General features: G+C 54.9%; 1 protein-coding gene across 1 annotated transcript; it reads right to left on the reverse strand.

Moving 5' to 3' along the window:
* Positions 1–2,258: 2,258 nt before the first annotated feature.
* On the reverse strand, positions 2,259–14,400 carry LOC112950201 (putative hexokinase HKDC1). Its single transcript, XM_026042689.1, has 19 exons — positions 14,354–14,400; positions 13,667–13,866; positions 12,136–12,298; positions 11,198–11,346; positions 10,997–11,116; positions 10,390–10,485; positions 9,913–10,012; positions 9,201–9,384; positions 8,671–8,826; positions 7,933–8,166; positions 7,073–7,377; positions 6,684–6,832; positions 6,463–6,582; positions 5,351–5,446; positions 5,137–5,236; positions 4,526–4,709; positions 4,223–4,378; positions 3,310–3,543; positions 2,259–2,756 (listed from the first exon to the last, which is right to left on the reverse strand). Exons 2-19 carry the CDS (start codon positions 13,727–13,729, stop codon positions 2,612–2,614), a joined length of 2,754 nt encoding a protein of 917 aa, XP_025898474.1. The 5' UTR covers positions 13,730–13,866; positions 14,354–14,400; the 3' UTR covers positions 2,259–2,611.
* Between the last annotated feature and the right edge of the window lie 2,036 nt (positions 14,401–16,436).

Raw genomic sequence — 16,436 nt, forward strand, 5'->3', positions numbered from 1 at the left:
CGCCGCCTGCCGCGTTAGAGCCCCTTTGTCTGCCAGCTGTAAACAAGCTCTTCTTAATCTTTCCATAAAAACTATGCCAGTTATGCCCTCCAACAATGCAACTTCGCCGCGATGAAAGGAGGCGTTGCTGCCGCCCTAATCACGGTAGCATATCAGCTGCTTTTCAGAGTCAATTCCTTTTTGTGCAAAAGTGAATGAGCAGGCAATTATTTAAATTTCAGATGAACCAACGGGGCTCGCGACCTGCCCCGCGCGCTCCCTTGCTCTGCAAGCGCACCCTTGGGCAGYGCCAGCAACGGGCCGGGGCTTCCGCGCGGGGAGGCCACGACGCCGCTCCACGCCGCGTGAGCCCTTCAGGCGTTTCCATTTCYGCCCCCCCGCGCTCCCTCCTCTGCCCCGTGCCGTTATTTATCCCCCCTCGCTTCCAGAACGTGCTCCCAAGCCGGCGCGTGGGCGCCCGTGGGAGCTGCCCCTTCCTCGCCCCGTTAACCGCTCGCGCCCCGGGGACCTCCCGGGCGCCCCGGCCTCGCTCCAGCGGCACCAAACAAGGAACAGCAACTATATATATATATGTATTTCTAAATATATTTAGATATTTTTGTGTAAATATATATATAAAAACCAAAAACATGCAAAAAAATCAGGAGTACGTTGGCATTCCCATCCCAGGCAAGCGCAACCCGTCGCCTTTCAATCACCCRACGCAACAGGAAAGGTGAGAGCAGGAAAATCATTAAAGAGATTTTTGGTGCTTACAAGTTCTGCTGATGCCCAGCCCCAAGGCCAGCAGTCACTGCCCAGAACGAAGCACGAGGATGATTTTTGTCTTGGCAGCACCTCCGCTTTGCCCCCAAACTTCTCRCCGCTGATCCGCTAATCCGGTATATTATCCACTTCCCAAGAAAGGGGATTAGGGTAATCGGGATTTACACATGATCCTCTATTTACTTTTTGGACTTGGTCAAAGCGACCAAGAGTTGGTCCTCGGTGAGCTGCTGGATTACAGGCCAGGCTCGGGTGCTGTCCCAGCCTACAGCCACCAAAGGGCTGCAGGTAACTGTGCCCTTTGTGACTGTCTATCGGGAGTTAAACCCGAACCTTAGCACTTTCCCCCAGCAATACCTCTCTCACAGCTGTGGCTTACAGCTCTTTGAACTGTCTGTGTCAAACGTGCAACCTAAGGAAACGAAATCCAAACATCTGCAGAAAAAGCCATCCCTGTCCCCAAGGGCAACCCTGCTAYGTGCGAGCAGTACCGAACATTGGCTGGAAGACCTTCCAAACACACCAAAGTGAAACGCCACAAAGATATCTGCATCAGGAACACACAAATAAATAGATYTTTTTAAAAAGAAGGGTCCCTGGAATGTCCCTGTTCCCCAGATCCTGAGGTCCAACACAAGGCACAACTTAACCTGCCCAGTCCCAGGAAAAATCCGGTCCCAGGGAACTCTGCCTCCACGCCTGGCAAGCTTCATTTTCCAAGGCTCTACAGAATCCAAAATACAAAGAAAACGTATTAAGCAGCTTGGCCAACAGCAGGAAAACAGCAGATGTGGCACAAACCCTCGGCGTGTCCCTTGCGCTTGAGGAAACCCCTCAGGATCGAGTYGCTTCCAGCGGGTGCCCTTCACCCGTCCCGCGTCCCCGACGCGCCCGGAGCCGTCGACACGATGCTTTTGGAAGCTCCAGAGGGGTCTGTAGCTGCAAACCTGGAAGCTGCCGTTGCTAAATCCAAGTCTGTCCACCTTACTTCAGATTATTATATACACCCAGCTGCTTATTCCCTCYTGGTTTTGACCCATCTAGGCTTAAGGCGCGCTCGCACAGGTTGTATTTTCCATTTTGTACAAGTGAGCCTGGCATCTTTGAAACAACAAGGAGATAAGCAAGGAAAACCGCAAGGAGAAACGAGGTGACTGTTTTACACAACCGTTTTGCAGCCCAGAGACGAACACTTAGGAAACTCTTGGTACTTCCAGCACGGGAGGAGCAGACTCTGTAGCTGCTCTATGTCCTTTCTCACCCCCAGAAGAGAAGCAGCGGCCGCAGACAGAGTCCACCCAGCACGAGCTTACATTTCTGCACACACAAACGCACTAGCACGTTGTGGCACAAGCTGTTATTTTGTGAACTCACCTTTTCTTTAATTTATTTTTAAATTCATTACTCGCGCCCTTGGGGAAATGCCCCATTCCAATACACTTGTACCCGGGCGTAGCAGAGGGAAAAAAGCATCACTGGCCAGAGCTCGTTAATTTAGTTTAGCTGCAGATTTATTGTGAAGTCTGCGAAGCGCTGAGGGAACATGTTGGCTGGATGCATGCAACACTAGGATCTTAATATCCCTAAAGGCAGGGACTAAACCCCCCAAAGCCTAAGAAACCGGGCGATAAACTCAATTGTGGGGCAGCAACTTAAGCCGCTGCAAGAAGATATGCTGGACTTTATTTTTTTAAGTCCTCATGTGCACTAGGTATGAGGTGCAGGTAGCTTGCAGCATCCGTAACGCCGGCAGAAACCTTGAGCCCAGTCACCAMGGGGCAAAAGAAAAGCTGTTGAGCCCAAACCCAGCCTTTCCTGAGCACAGGGCCGACCCCACCGCGTGCCCTCAGTTCTCCCCGGCCTGGCGCAGCCGTTTCGCCACGGCCGTGATGAGCGCGGCTCCCTTGCCGCTCCCGTCCTCGGAGAGCATGAAGGTCACATCGCACTGCGGCGCCAGCTCCTGCACCGTCTCCCGCAGCACCCTGGAAAAGCTGCAAGGGAAAGGAGAGGGGAAGACCCTTCTAGCACCCTCTTCTGGTTCGAGATCGTTTGTACTCCTTTATTGCCAACAGAAACCTCAGGCGCTGCCTTCCTCTGGTGCTCCCTCTCCTTCCTTTCTTTCCTTTGCCTTTTTTCCCTYCCTCTTCCTTTCCGTGCTACATCAGATTTTAATCCCTATTTCTCCACCTTGATTTTTTTGAGCGCTTTTCCAGCAGGCCCTTTGCTTTTCGAGACCACAAGGAGGTCTCTTCCCCCAGCTCAACAGCTCGGGGTGATCAACTCAACTGTGGGGCTTGACTCAGCAAACACAGACCCAACTACAAACACCCAGCAAGGCTTCCTGTGTGAAAAGCCTGCATCCATTTAGGATCCCCAGACATTGCAGAAACCCCCCAAAAAAATGGAAATAAATATATATATTAAAAGAATAGGTTTGCTAAGCCCTTCCGGAGAATTAGAGCCTCCCTGAGCAAAGCGCAGGGAAGCGGGAGAGCCGGGATGCATGGAGATACAGTGCAAAGGCCAAGGCACACGGGGACTCACTGCGGATGGAGCTTGTAGAGCGTGCCGTCCACGCCGACGGTGACCTCCAGGCGCTGCATGCCCTGGTCTTCCCTCCTCTTGTCGAGGAGGGCGGCGAGGCCGGCGCCGCAGAGGCGGGCGGCGCGCGTGGACACGGCGCCGCACACCTCCTTCACCACGATGCTGTCCTCGCACGTGCCGTCCAGGCCCAGCTGCTGCAGGATGCGCCGCACCTGCAGCAGCGCCAGCCGGTCGCTGCCGGAGGGAAGGCCGTGACGGGAAGCTCCTCGGAGGCTCCCGAGGGACCCTGACCACGGCTCCGGCGCCCTCCGTCCGGAGCATGAAACCAAGTTCCGCGCGGAGGCTGGAGCTGAAACGCGCTCCTGGCTGCATTGCCAGAAGGCACAAGGGACAGCTCGGCCCCTCGCTCCCAAAGTTGTGCCACATCATCCACCTTAATGGGTTATTTTGGACCTAAAGGGCTCCATCTGGAGGTGCTACCTTCACAAATCCCCCAGGGGCTTCAAGCAGCCTGGAAGACTCTGGCCAACGTGCAGAGATGCGCAGCAAAGCCCATGTTCCTCAGATGTATAAATACCATTGGCCTCACAGAATAATAACCACCCTTTTAAGCCCCTTAGGAAAGATCTCAAATAGAGAAATGCTGGATTCTAAGACATCCACAATAAAACAGCCAAATGGCAGTGCTAATTTATATAATTACAGAATCATTCCAGGACTTGCACGGTTCCTTGGTTATTCCTGGGTTTTGTTTTGTCAGGTCTTCCCATCCCTCTTCCCCCACCACCGAGAGGGAAACTATAACAGACCTCCTGCGAGAGCAAAGGCTCTGCAGATCTGTAAAAACTTATTTCCTAGAGGTTCTGGAACAACTTGAGGATTCAAAGCACGTAGATCCAATTAACAACTTTACCTCTCAATCTGAGACAGGAATTTTGTTTCAAAGATGCCTCTCTTCCTCAGTGATTCCGAGATCTGCCCTCTGAACAGCAGGCCTTGTGTGGTCAAGTCGATCACAATTTGCCTCACTATTTCCCCTAGATACATTCCGCTCGTCATCTTTTCATACCTGTAGTGAAAAAAATGCTTCAAAGTTAGCTCTGTTTAACATAAGCAGTGGCAGACACCCAGTAACAGCCTGAAAAGCAGCCAAAACTGCATCAACCATCAGAAAAACCTGCTGCAGGACCTGCCGAAAGGAGGACCGTGTCGTTACCTCTGCTTGCCTGGATTTAGGGAACCTTCGTCCACTTCTCGATCATACTCGGTTCTGATGTCGTCGATGCAGCCGTTGTCACCAAAGCCCCCCCACTCTGTGTTGATGCACATTTTCCCTTCGTTGCCCTCCACGGCCTCGATGTTTTTCATGTCTTCCATGTAGCACACGTTGCTGCCCGTTCCTAGGGGGAAGCAACAGGGCTTCAGGCAGAGAAGCGAAGCAGCAGCTGAAACGTACGGAAGACCTTCGCGGTGAAGCAGCTCTTCTCCAGAGCCCAAATTCCAAAAGGATCCATGGATCTTACAGAAGATGGCAGCTTCACCATGTGGGTTGCAAGCTGCTACAACAGAGATGTCCCAATGAGATGGGTCTTGGACAAAAATTTCCAAGAGCAGAGAACAGGCAGCTCTCTGTTACCAGCACAGGTGACACCACGTTCCCACCTAAATACCATACAAACCTGCCAAGATCTCCAAGGAGCACCACATGCCACGTGGCAGGTAGGGGATTTGCAAGAGATTTGTTTTCCAAATGCTGAGACGGGGGCCCAAGCCCAACACCTGCACCCAGGCTTTTATTTGACRGTGTTTGCTTCACCGATGCTGTACCTGCAATGAGGCCAATCTCGCACTTCGGGTCCTCGTAGCCACAGGTCATCATCGTCCCCACAGTGTCATTCACCACTGCCACAATGTCCAAGTCAAACTCCTGAAACGTAAGTCACGTTCARTAGGAAGGAAGGGTGAGCGTGCATTGAAAGCATGCAGCTTGAAATACACACATTTATGCCATAAATAGAGAAAGGAAAAAACAATTGCTCACATTCCTCCTCTTGATGGCTTCCCTTAGCATATCGACAACGTCTTCCCCCTCACAATCCGTTGCCTTAAAACCTTTCGTCCAACCTACGAGCGTTCCCTAAAACAGAAGAAGAAAATCTGCAAACGTAGAGGAGGAAGACTGCGCCCCTCAGACATGATAAATTCTTCTTCTTTTTTCCCTTTCYGTGTCTTTCTCTGTCCTTTCTCCTCCCCAAAACAAGCGTTTCGCTGGCCAAAAAGGCAGGTTATTGCACGTGCCTGGTGCACAGAGCGTGTCAGTGTGTGTATGACTCGAGCTGGGCTTACGTGCCTCTTTCTCAGGGCCTACCCAAAGCTCGCTCCTCCTTTGGCAAACTTGGCACTTCCCCATCTCCCTCCCTTCTGCACGACCAGCCACAGCMCCATTTCCAGGGGTCAGAAACTGCCAAAACTGCATTTGCTCTAAACCGAGTCCCAAGCCCAGAAGTTGCTGTAAAATTCAACAGGACTTSAGAACATTTTTATATAATTGCAGTCTCTCATCGCTCCAAGCACCCTACATATTTGACCAGATTAGGCAGAACCCCTTTTTCTTCCTACGCCCTTCAGAAAGGCAAAGTAAATAATTTTTTTTTAATTTATCTGAGTGGATTTTTTTTAATTTATTTATCTGAGTGATTTTTTTTTTAATTCACTGGGATCCCTCAGAAAGCTGCTCATGCCCAATCAMAGGGAGAGGTCCAACCTCTCCCTGCTGTGAATAAGGGAGCTCAGTTCTGCCCACTGGCACTCCACAAAAAGAAACCCATGTAGTGGGAAAGTTGCACAGCGCTGCAGCACAGCGAGGAGAATAGGCAGGGACTGTGGCTGAGAAGGGACAAGGAGAGGACTGTTCTCCCTTGGCATTACAGAGAAGGGATCTCTATGTAATCTATCAGACCTTGAAAAAAAAAAAAAAAACTGCTTGGAGGAAAACATTTAGGGAGGGAGAAAGCTTTTTCCTCCAAAACAAGTCAAGCTTTTGCTTCCCAAACAAGTCACCCTTGCCCAAAACCGTGTCATTTGCCACKCAGCCGCAGAGCTGCCAGATCCCTTGCCCTGCTTTGGGCAGCCTGCCCCTGTTTTGGCCCTTACCTTGTCAATGCTGGCTTGCCTGCAGGGGAAGGAGAAGGTGAAGCCCAGAGGCAGCCGGGCGCCTTTGATCCCCATGTACTCCAGGAATTCTGCTATGCACTGCACAATGTGGTCAAAGAGCTGCAGGGGCAGAGAAAGGAGAAAGAAATAAAAGTGCAGACCTCGCAGGCACTCCCATGGCTGGACTCCTGGCTGAATCAGGTCAACTCGYGAGAAGTTACCTCTTCCCCTGTCCCTTGCATGATCTCCAAAGGAATGGCAAAGATTTTGTTGTACATCCGCACCGATTTCCTCCTCCCGCTTCTAATTTTGACCAGCAGAACCCTGAAATTGGTGCCGCCGAGATCGAGGGCGAGGAACTTTCCTCTCTCTGGAAGAGAAGGCAGCATCTCGTTTTGGTGCTTCTGGGGGCCTGGCCGCGACTCTGAATGCCACAGGTCTCCGAAAAACACTATCCGAGCCAGTGATAACACGCTGCCCCATTATTCTGCTAGGAAAGGGGGTGAGTGCCAGGTGGCTAATTCCACAGGAAGAGCCAGTTTGCGGGCAGACACCTCCCTGGCCTTTCCCAGGAATCTCCCAGGTGCAACGCTCCCCGCTCAGCCCTCACCTGTCCCATCCGGCGTGCCGCAGACGTACGTGGGCAGCATCTTCACGGTGGCCGTGCCCTGCATGTCCCTCCTCAGCCCGCGCTCCAGCTCCCTCCTCATCTTGCCCTTCACTTGCCGGAGGGCGTGCGGGGAGAGGCGGAAGGGCGCGAGGACGGCGTCGAGGCGCCGGCGCCGCTCGGCCAGCCGCCGCGCCACCGCCGTGACCATGGCGGCGCCGCGGGTGCTGCCGCTCGTCGAGAGCAGGAAGCGCACGTCGCAGGTGGGCACCAGCCTCCTCACCACCTTGTGCAGGCGCTTCGCGTACCTAGGGCRGCGGAAAAGCCTCCTGAGGTGCCTGCAGGCGGCTCAGACGTGATCYGGCCTCGCACGCGGGTCTCCAGTTGGGGGCACAAAGCCGCAGGCAGCAGAGCAGCCTGAGGCACGAGTGCGACATTCCCCACCTCTGGATGCCCTGCAGGGTGGTCTTGCTCCTAGCAGGAATGAGCCAACACTGCTAGGGAAGCGTGAGTGCGCAGGAGGATGGCGCTGGAGAGGGGCCAAGCAGGAGCAGGCCAAGGAAAGTCAGAGTTGGAGAATCACGCGCTTGGCCTCCCTCCACATTTGGGAGAAATTTGTGTACGTGCCCAAAAACCCAAGAATTAAAGGAAATGTAAGTGCCCGGGGGGCAGTCCCGCAAGGAGGCACTTGCTCCTGAGCCAGCAAGTGAAACCAGGCCCGGGTTACCCTCCACGCTCCCGCCACATCCYGCTCCCACCCCGCACCAGACCAGGGGCAGCTTCTCCTCAGAAGCTGCACACAGGTGCAGGCGGGGGCTAAAAGCAGCCCCACACGGCCAGGAGCTGCCCACRGGGCTCCTTACTGGGGGTGGGCTTTGTAGAGGGTGCCGTCGATGCCCACGGTGGTGCGCAGCCGCAGCGCTTTCCTGTTGTCCCGCAGGCGCGCGAGGATGGCAGCGAGGGCCGCGGCGCAGAGGTTGGCGGAGCGGAAGGAAACGATGGTGCAGACGTGCTGGACAGCAAGGCAGTCCTCCTCCGAGGGAAAGAGGTTCAGCTCCGTGAGGATCTCTTTGGTGTTGCTCAGACCTTCCTTATACCTGCCCCAGAACACAGGAATGAGTCGGTCAAYGCAAGGAAACGAGGCCACACACAAATCAGGAAGAGACGCGGAGCTACGAGGGAAATACAGGAATCCTCCCTGGAATACCAGCAAGGGGATCGCTCTGGAAAGCGGCAGGATTGGGCACGAGATGAGCCTGCACCCTCAAAGCAAGGCAAGCRCTGCCACATCCCAGAAGCTGCAACCCGCAGAAAGCCTCCCGGGTGCTCAGGTTTCCAAAGGAATCATTTAAACAAGTTATGACTCTGGTGGCTAATAGTACATTTGCTACCATGGGACTTAGCTAAAGCTTCATCTTTCATCAAGTCTTGCTTAAGGAAAGATAGCCTGTCTCCAAGATAAAAGCAAAACCAGATCAACCAGTCTGGGATTGATTCCAATTGATTCAWTACAGGTTGTAATGAAATTATTMTTATTATCATAAGCAGTGCTGATGATAAGAGACTAAAGCCGCTCTCCACGGGCATGCTGCAGCTCTTACCTCTCCATTGCAGCCACATGTTTCATTTCRATCTTGCCCTTAGTACACAGAGCTGTTGACACCTTCCCATTGAAGAGCAGACCTTCCTTTGTCATCTTGACAAGAATGAGTCTTACAAGTTCACCCAGGTGCAGGCTGCTAATCATCTTCTCAAACCTGCAACGAAGCATAGAGATCATCTAGGCTCCCATCTCTCTGCTTGCCAGAGGCCTCGTGTAGTCAAGAACGAGCACTTTACGTTCTTACACATGTCAAATGTAGTAATAAGACAAATAAATAAATAAATAAACCCTACAAAAGGTGCTCGGGAGCTAAGCTGTGGGTGTTACGTCTTCCCGAGGTGCTGGGACCCAAGTGCAGCCCCTCAGGGATGTGATTAAGAAGGTCCAGGTTGGGCAAGACCAAGTCAGGTCCTGCCCAGGACCAAGTCAGCTCAGGCTCATCCAACCCCACTGCCCRAGGGGCTCCCGACCCACCCTAGAAACCAACCCCTGAAGCCCTGAAAGTGCCCAACGGGAGAAGCCRCTCACAGCTGCTTGCCGGGATTGAGCGAGCCCTGGTCGAGCTCGCGGTCGAACTCGGTGCGGATRTCCTCGAGCGCGCCGTCGTCGCCGAAGGCGCCCCACTCCGTGTTGACGCACATGCGGCCCTCGTCGCCCTCCACCAGCTCGATGTGCCGCAGCTCCTCCATGTAGCAGGCGTTGGTGCCCGTGCCTGCGCCCGTGGACGCCGGCGCGGAGAAGTCACGCGGTTAATTTTAAGTAATCGCTTTGYGTTGAGAGAAGGGACCAGAAGCTGGCCTAAGGCTTGGCTCATTTATTTATTTATTTATTTTAAATGTGCATCTGTGGAGCTTAGRAAAAGCCACCACAGTGCTGTGAAGCAGCAAGTTATGGAAAGAGTAGCTGATCTTTACTGCGAGAGGTGAGAGAAATTCAGCATTCTCTGCAGAGAGACACTAATTTTCTAAGTAGTTGAGAACAAACTTCAAGAAATCAGAACAAACTTCTCTGACTGCTTAGAAAATTAGTGTCTCTCTGTGTTGCTCTGAATCAGGTCCCAACAAGATAGGAAGTTAATACTTCTAATACCTTCATACTTGAAGGTAGCGTGATCAGCACAGGATCAGCATAGGATCACACACAGGATTGCAAGCCTTGGGGCTTGCCATTCTAAGCGCTGTTTTACTCCATGTGAGGAAAAGGAAAAGAAAGAAAATAATTAGTGAACGGAACACGTTACCGATTATAAGTCCAACTTCACAGCGYGGGTCTTCATATCCGCAAGTCATCATGGTTCCCACGGTGTCATTGACGAGCGCCAGGACATCTACATCGATGCCCTGAGGGCGTGGAGGTGAGGGGTTAATATCAGAGCAGAAAACGGCACATTTGCATCCTTACTACAGTGCTGACAAGATACAGAGTGACGCTTTGTGCGTCTTAGACGATGTTGCCAAGGGTATAGAGCCTGSAAATACTTTCCAAAATACTGAAACAATGTTATTCCAAGAAATAGGCTACCTAAAGGTTTAGCCATGTCTATTTATGATTTTCCAAGCTGRGCAGCCCTGGCGGAGCCGTGTCAGCCCCTTGTTGCCGGATGCCCTTGGAGGACGGCCGACAATTCCCAGACGTCCCATGCACCAGGCGCGGCTCTCCCGCTCAGGAAGGAGGGCCGAGGGCTCTTCACTGGGCTCCGGGAAGGAACAAGACTTGCCTTGTGCTTCTCGAGGGCCTTGCGCAGGGCGCTCACCACGTCCGTGTCCTGCACGCCCCGGACCTTGAAGTGTTTTGTCCAGCTGAGCAGCACCCCCTGCAAAGCGACAGTCCGAAAAGCTCATCACCAACTAACAACAGGAACGCTCAGTCCTTTCAGGACGGAGCCTCAAGCACAGATTCCCTGCAAATATTATAGGAGGGGAGAACAAGAGGCCACAAAACATTCGCAATGAGCCCTTCACCGCCCCCATGCAGCCTCCCAAACGCTCAGCTACAGCTCTCTCCTGYTCAGGAGGAACTGTAGAGATACGGAACGTGAAAAAAAAGCCAAGCCAAGAAAACACCACACACGCTCTAAGACACCAAAGGACGTGTTTCAAGTCYTACAGCCTTCCTACAGGATATGCGATTACAACGGAGCTGGGTACTGATAAGTAAGAGCAGCTTTAACTTAAAGACCCTGTTGCCTTGAGATATCATGAGTGAAGGGGGGTGTCCTGTCCCACTCGGGGAGCCGTGCAAAGGTTCCCCCATACCATTGTGCATTCAGGCTCCTTAAGCAGCAAATTTTCCCCCCCTTTTTTTTTTTTTTTTTTGCATCTTACCTCTTCGAGCTTGGTCTGCCTGCACGGGAAAGAAAAGGTAAAGCCAAGGGGCAGCTTCTTATGCGTGAGGTTCCTGGACTCCATGAAGTCCAGCAGGCAGCCGGCGACGTAGTCGAAGAGCTGCAGGAAGGAGGAGGGAGAGGGCGGGTGAGGCCGTGCCCGGCGCGCGGCTCCGCGCCGGAGCGGCTCCGCGGATCCCACCTCGGCTCCGCTGCCCTGGAGGACCTCCGGYGGTGTGGGGTAGTACTGGCTCTCCAGCTGGCAGCTCTGCTTCCCATCCTGGGACACCTTCACCCGGAGGGCGCGGAACTGGGAGCCGCCCAGGTCCACGGCGAGGAAGTCGCCCTTCTCTGCAAGGCGAGGGATAAGGAGCCGTGAGGACAGGGGCCGAGGCAGAGTGTGGATGCCGCGCGGGAACGTGGCCAYGGAGAGGGGTTGCAGCCCCCCATAGATCCGTGACTCGAGCAGCAGCGCTCCCGGCTCCAACACGGCCTCCGCCAGCAGGGCCTCGGCAGCCTGGCCTCCCTGCTCCCATAAAACCATTATCTCCCCATCCCACGCGCCCACGGAGCGGCCCTGCCCCAAAGGCCACGTGCTGGCAGGCACCTGCCCTTGAGCAATCTTTGGCCCGAGGTACAAACACCTGACTAAGGTGATAAATGGTTTTTTTTTTTTTAATAAACGAAAAAAAGAAAAAAAGGGGGGATCCTGGAAGGAAAGCAGGAAATTCCACCTGGAATACTGTGGCCAGAAGTCACCAAGGCAAGGTGACAAACTGGGTTACTCAGGAAACTATGATATTYGCCAGGTCATTAATCCTTAAAYGATTAAAATGGAGGATGCTCCGTAGGGGTTATTCCAGGCACTGGAAAACCGGGCAGGTCACCGCTACTGCAGCTGGCAAAAGCCTGGCTGGAAATGCTTAAACTTGGCCCACGTTTGGGCTGGAATCACAGTGGCCAATAAGTAACTCACACYGAGAGCACAAAAATAGAAAAAAAAAAATCGATTTGCTCCGCTGCACTGCGGCCTCTGGGCTGCAGGGGCTGCCCTTGCCGCGTCCGCGACGCCGGCAGGGATAATCCCTGTGGAATCAAAGCGGGCCCTCGGCTCCCAGGAGCCCGGTGGGGGCCACTCACCGGATCCGTCGGGCAGCGAGCGCACGAAGGAGGGCAGCATCTTGACGGCAGCCGTGGGGTTGGTGTCGCGGCCCAGGCCCTTGGCCATCTCGGCCTGGAAGCGAGCCATGAYGTCCAGCAGGGCATCGTCGGAGAGGCGCAGCTGGTACAAGTACCTGTCGACCTGGAGCAGGGCGTTACGCGGGACGCCGCCGCCCTCCGGGCCCCGCTACGAGCCCCAGCAGGCTGCTCGTCGGCCGCCTTGGCTCAGCAAAGCTGAGCTCGGAAGCATCTCGAGCTGCTGAGAAGCTGATGCTCTGATTTGGAACCAGAAGATGCGGCCAGGACCTGAGTGTGCCAACCACGACCTGAGAACAGCCCTGAGAACATCCCTGAGAACCTCCCTTCAGCTCCCGCACGGTAACCTCACCAGCATGCCAGGCTGAGCTTAGAGCCCATTTCCGCCCCCACGCCTGCCCTGCCCGCTGTGATTTTAGCACTAAACCTGGAAAATATTTCGGGGTGCCCCCAGCACCCCCTCTGAAGGCTACGTAACACGCAGCAAGCTCAAAAGCCAGTGGGGTTCGAAGGGGATCCGAAGCAGCGGTGCGGTGGTGCTCATTCCTGCGTCTGCCGAGGTCGCAGTCAGCTCTCTGCTTCCATAAAAACCGCCCTGTCCGCAGGCGGAGAAGGAGCGGTCCGCTCCGAAGCGCTCGATAAGCCGGAGCCCTCCCCAGTCTCCAGCCGGTTTTATGGCCGGAGCAAGGCCCTGCCAACACCACCTTTGACCTGCGGCACCAGCACCGGCGGCAGAAGCCCCTCGGGAACAAGCTGTTCCCCTTGGGAGCAATGGCATGGGAAGGAAAYCCCTGGGGCCGCTCCGGGAAGGGCCGTGGCGGAGCCGGCAGCAGCCGCGAGGACCTTGGATCTCCCACGTGGCTGCGGAAAAATCCGCTGGAAAACACACGGACAGGGCTGGGTAGGGACAACGTGTCCCCCAAGGCCTCGATGGAGAGGCCAGGAGAAGGAAACACCCCCAGGACACGGCTGGAAAGCAGAGGGCTTGCCACCCAGAAAGCCCCAGGGATTTTGTCACGGACAAACAGCAGAGACTTGGTGCTCGGGTCTCCCGCACCGACAGCTTAAGATCGGGACCATCGTGGACTTTTCCACCTCTAATTCAGGCTCTTATCAATAGATTTCAGCCTTCATGCAGGCCAGACACGAAGAGGGGAAGCAGAGGGGAGGCAGATGAGCACGTGAGTGAACCACATTCCCGCTCAGCTTCAAACCCACCGTCCTTCCCAGCACACTCGGCAAGGGCTTCCCTGCTGCACTCGGCTCATCTGAAAGCCTTAGCCCTGGCATTCCTTACAGGAGATCATTTACTCCATCGCCAGGAGAGAGCTTCCAACCGTGCAGGAAAAAACCCACCAGCCAGACCTATTTTCACAGATTTCACACTGTACTTTCACTGCAGACCCCCAAGTGCCCTCCAGGAACCAAGTTCTGGCCAAAACAGGAATCTCTGCTACCTCTGTGTCTTACCCACCTTTTTTATTTGATCTTCTTTTAGCTTTGTAAAATAAAACGCCAGCAAGTGGACAGCAAACATTTCCTCGGCGCTGACGGGCGTACCGCTGGGGACAGAGCTGCCGCGCGGCTCCGAAGCAACAGGTCCTTAACTCGCCGGCTCGGAGCTACAGAGACGTCAGCTGAGGCATTTCCTCCAGGGCGAGATGGGCAGAGTTCCTGGGAAATTGAGTCCCGGGATAAATCCACGCCGCGCATTGGTTCAATGATTAAACCCCAGTCCCTCCGCGTCGCCCCCGCCACCAAGGCCAAGTCCCTCCCTCGCCGGCGCCTGGAGAGCTGCCAAGCCGAAGGGGGGAAAATCCATGGAGTCCCTGCCCCACCTGGGAACGGCTCCCACCCCACAGCGAGCCCAGCCTCGTCCTGCACCTTCCCTGGGGCAAAAGCCACGCAGGGACCCCCATAATCACCTCCTGCACAACCTCCCCGGGAGCCCGGGCATGGATGAGGCTCCTGTCTCCACTCCCGAGGACCATTCCGGACCCAGGCAGCTCCTCAGGTTGCCAAAGCTAGGGAGGGGCCAGAGCTACCCGGCCGCAAACGGCTCCGATAGCGGAGCGTGCTACTGAGGAGCGCACACGCCGACAGCAAGGGCTGCTTCCCTGCGCCAGGGCCGCAGCCGCCGCAGCCTTTAGCTGTTACTCACCAATACTCATTCCTTGAAAAGCATTTCCAGGGTTTTGGGCAACAGCCTCGTGCATTAGAGGCACCTTGTCCCGAGATGAGGACCCAACCGCCCCGTGGGGCAGAGAGGGGCCTCCGGCTGCAGCAGGGCAGAGCCCGGAGCAGACCGGTGGCTCTCACGCTATGGCGAAGGCTGCTCACCACGCTGAGCTCTGCGACGGGCAGCTTTAGCCACAGGCACAAAACAACACTTGAGCTCGGCTTGGCAGCGCTCTCGGGAGGGCTCTAGCCCGCTCTGGCAGCTACGCTGCAAAAAGACAAAGCACCACGATGAGGAGGAGCTGGCTGAAGAGCAGCGGCGGCCACGGGCCACGCATCCGCAGCCGCCCAGGAGCTGAGGGCAGGGAAGAGCGGCGCCTCTGCAGGGACAAATCCGACCCTCTGCCAGGGAAGGTCTCCGTTTGTCTTGTGGCCTCGTGCCAGGAATGAGCGGCTCCGTTGGTTCTCTRGTCCCTTGAAGCAAGAAAAGCAGGAGTTAAACAGGGCGGCCCAACGGTCCAGAAATAGGGCTGGTTCTAAAATTAGGCTGTTCRAGAGGAAGGGGGGACCCACCAGCCCCAGAGCACGGTTCACTTCTCCTGCATTCATCTTTTAACAACTGCTGGCTGGCCAAGGCTCTTCCCTCATTGTTTACCCAGCCCATCCGAGCCCTCGGCCAGCCGCACGGAAAGCGGCACCTTCCCAGCCCCATCCCACCGCGATCCGGAGCTCATTGTGCCTCTAATGCAGCAGATTTACGCTCCATTCTGTGCTCGCTTCCTAACAGCTGCTGCCACAAAAGGGTCCCAAAGATCTCGGTGTTAGAGAGCAGGCCAGGAGCTCTGCTAAATACCTGACACCAGATCTGCTGCATGACTCCTCTGCTCATCCCTGCCGCATCCCAGCTCCAGCCAGGCTGCTGTGCGAGGAGGGACAGGACATTAGCACATCCCCACACACAGCTCAGCGCACTAAGAACCCAACTGCCAAATATATTAAGGTTATTTTGTGCTTGCTCTGGCCAGCGCAGGGGAAATAAAGATCCTGGTCTGGGATCTTTATGGTTGGACTCCATGATCTTAAAGGTCTTTTCCAATCGTTATGATTCTATGATCTGTGAACGGAGCAGCTCCTCTTGCCTGCAGCTTGGAGGTGCGAGGAAATATTTTCCCCTCTTTTTAGAGCTGCATCCATACGAGTGGGGCACGAGCCCTCCCTTTTGGCCAACCAAGTTACAATACCTTCCTTCCCACTTCCTTCACCTGCGCTTCTCGCTCCAGGTCTCTCCACTATTTGCACAAGGGCAGTGCTGGTGGGGTCCCTCTGCCTCCTTTGCACTCACAGGCCTGGAAAGAAACTCACAGCTGTAAGGGGAAAATTCAGGCAAACACCTATGAGGGCATCAGCTGAACGTGGTGCTGTACCAGGGAGGGTTATGGAAAAGAGGGAATCTTGCTGTGGGGATTCTCTTGCTGAGAAACGCAGCTTTTTCAGGGGCTATTAGAGGGATCAAATGCACCCCACGGGTTCAGTGGGGCAGCCCCACGACGACAGCCGCCCCAGCAGCTCAGGGGAAGAGCCAACCATAGAATGGAATCATAGACTCATAGAATGCCCAAGGTAGGAAGGGACCTCAGAGGTCATCGAGTCCAACCCCCCTGCWCACGCAGGGTCACCTAGAGCACGKGGCACAGGGCTGCGTCCAAGCGGGTTTTAAAGACCTCCAAAGAAGGAGACTTCTTCTCAACGCTCACCCAAAGCCAGCGTGGGAGCGCCTGAGCAAACTCCAGGGCCCTTGCAGCAGTCACTATGGAGTCCCTATAGAAACAAGCAGCCCGCTAAGCTCGAGGGCTAATCTCAGCAAAGAGCGCTCGCGCTCGCCGAGCTCTTCCGCTGCAAGGCGGCTCGCTGCTCAAACACAAGCCCAGGGGCTCCCGTGGCRGAGCGCAAATTAAACCGCAAATTTAGAGAGGTGCAAAGGTCGAGCCGGGAGCACGCGGTCCAGAAGGTGACTTGGCAGATTTGTAACACAGGTGCTTGGTTTTCCTCGGGAGAGGCTTTGCAGG

This window comes from Nothoprocta perdicaria, unplaced genomic scaffold, assembly GCF_003342845.1.
Source record: "Nothoprocta perdicaria isolate Ctin4 unplaced genomic scaffold, notPer1 scaffold_310, whole genome shotgun sequence".
Lineage (NCBI taxonomy): Eukaryota > Metazoa > Chordata > Aves > Tinamiformes > Tinamidae > Nothoprocta > Nothoprocta perdicaria.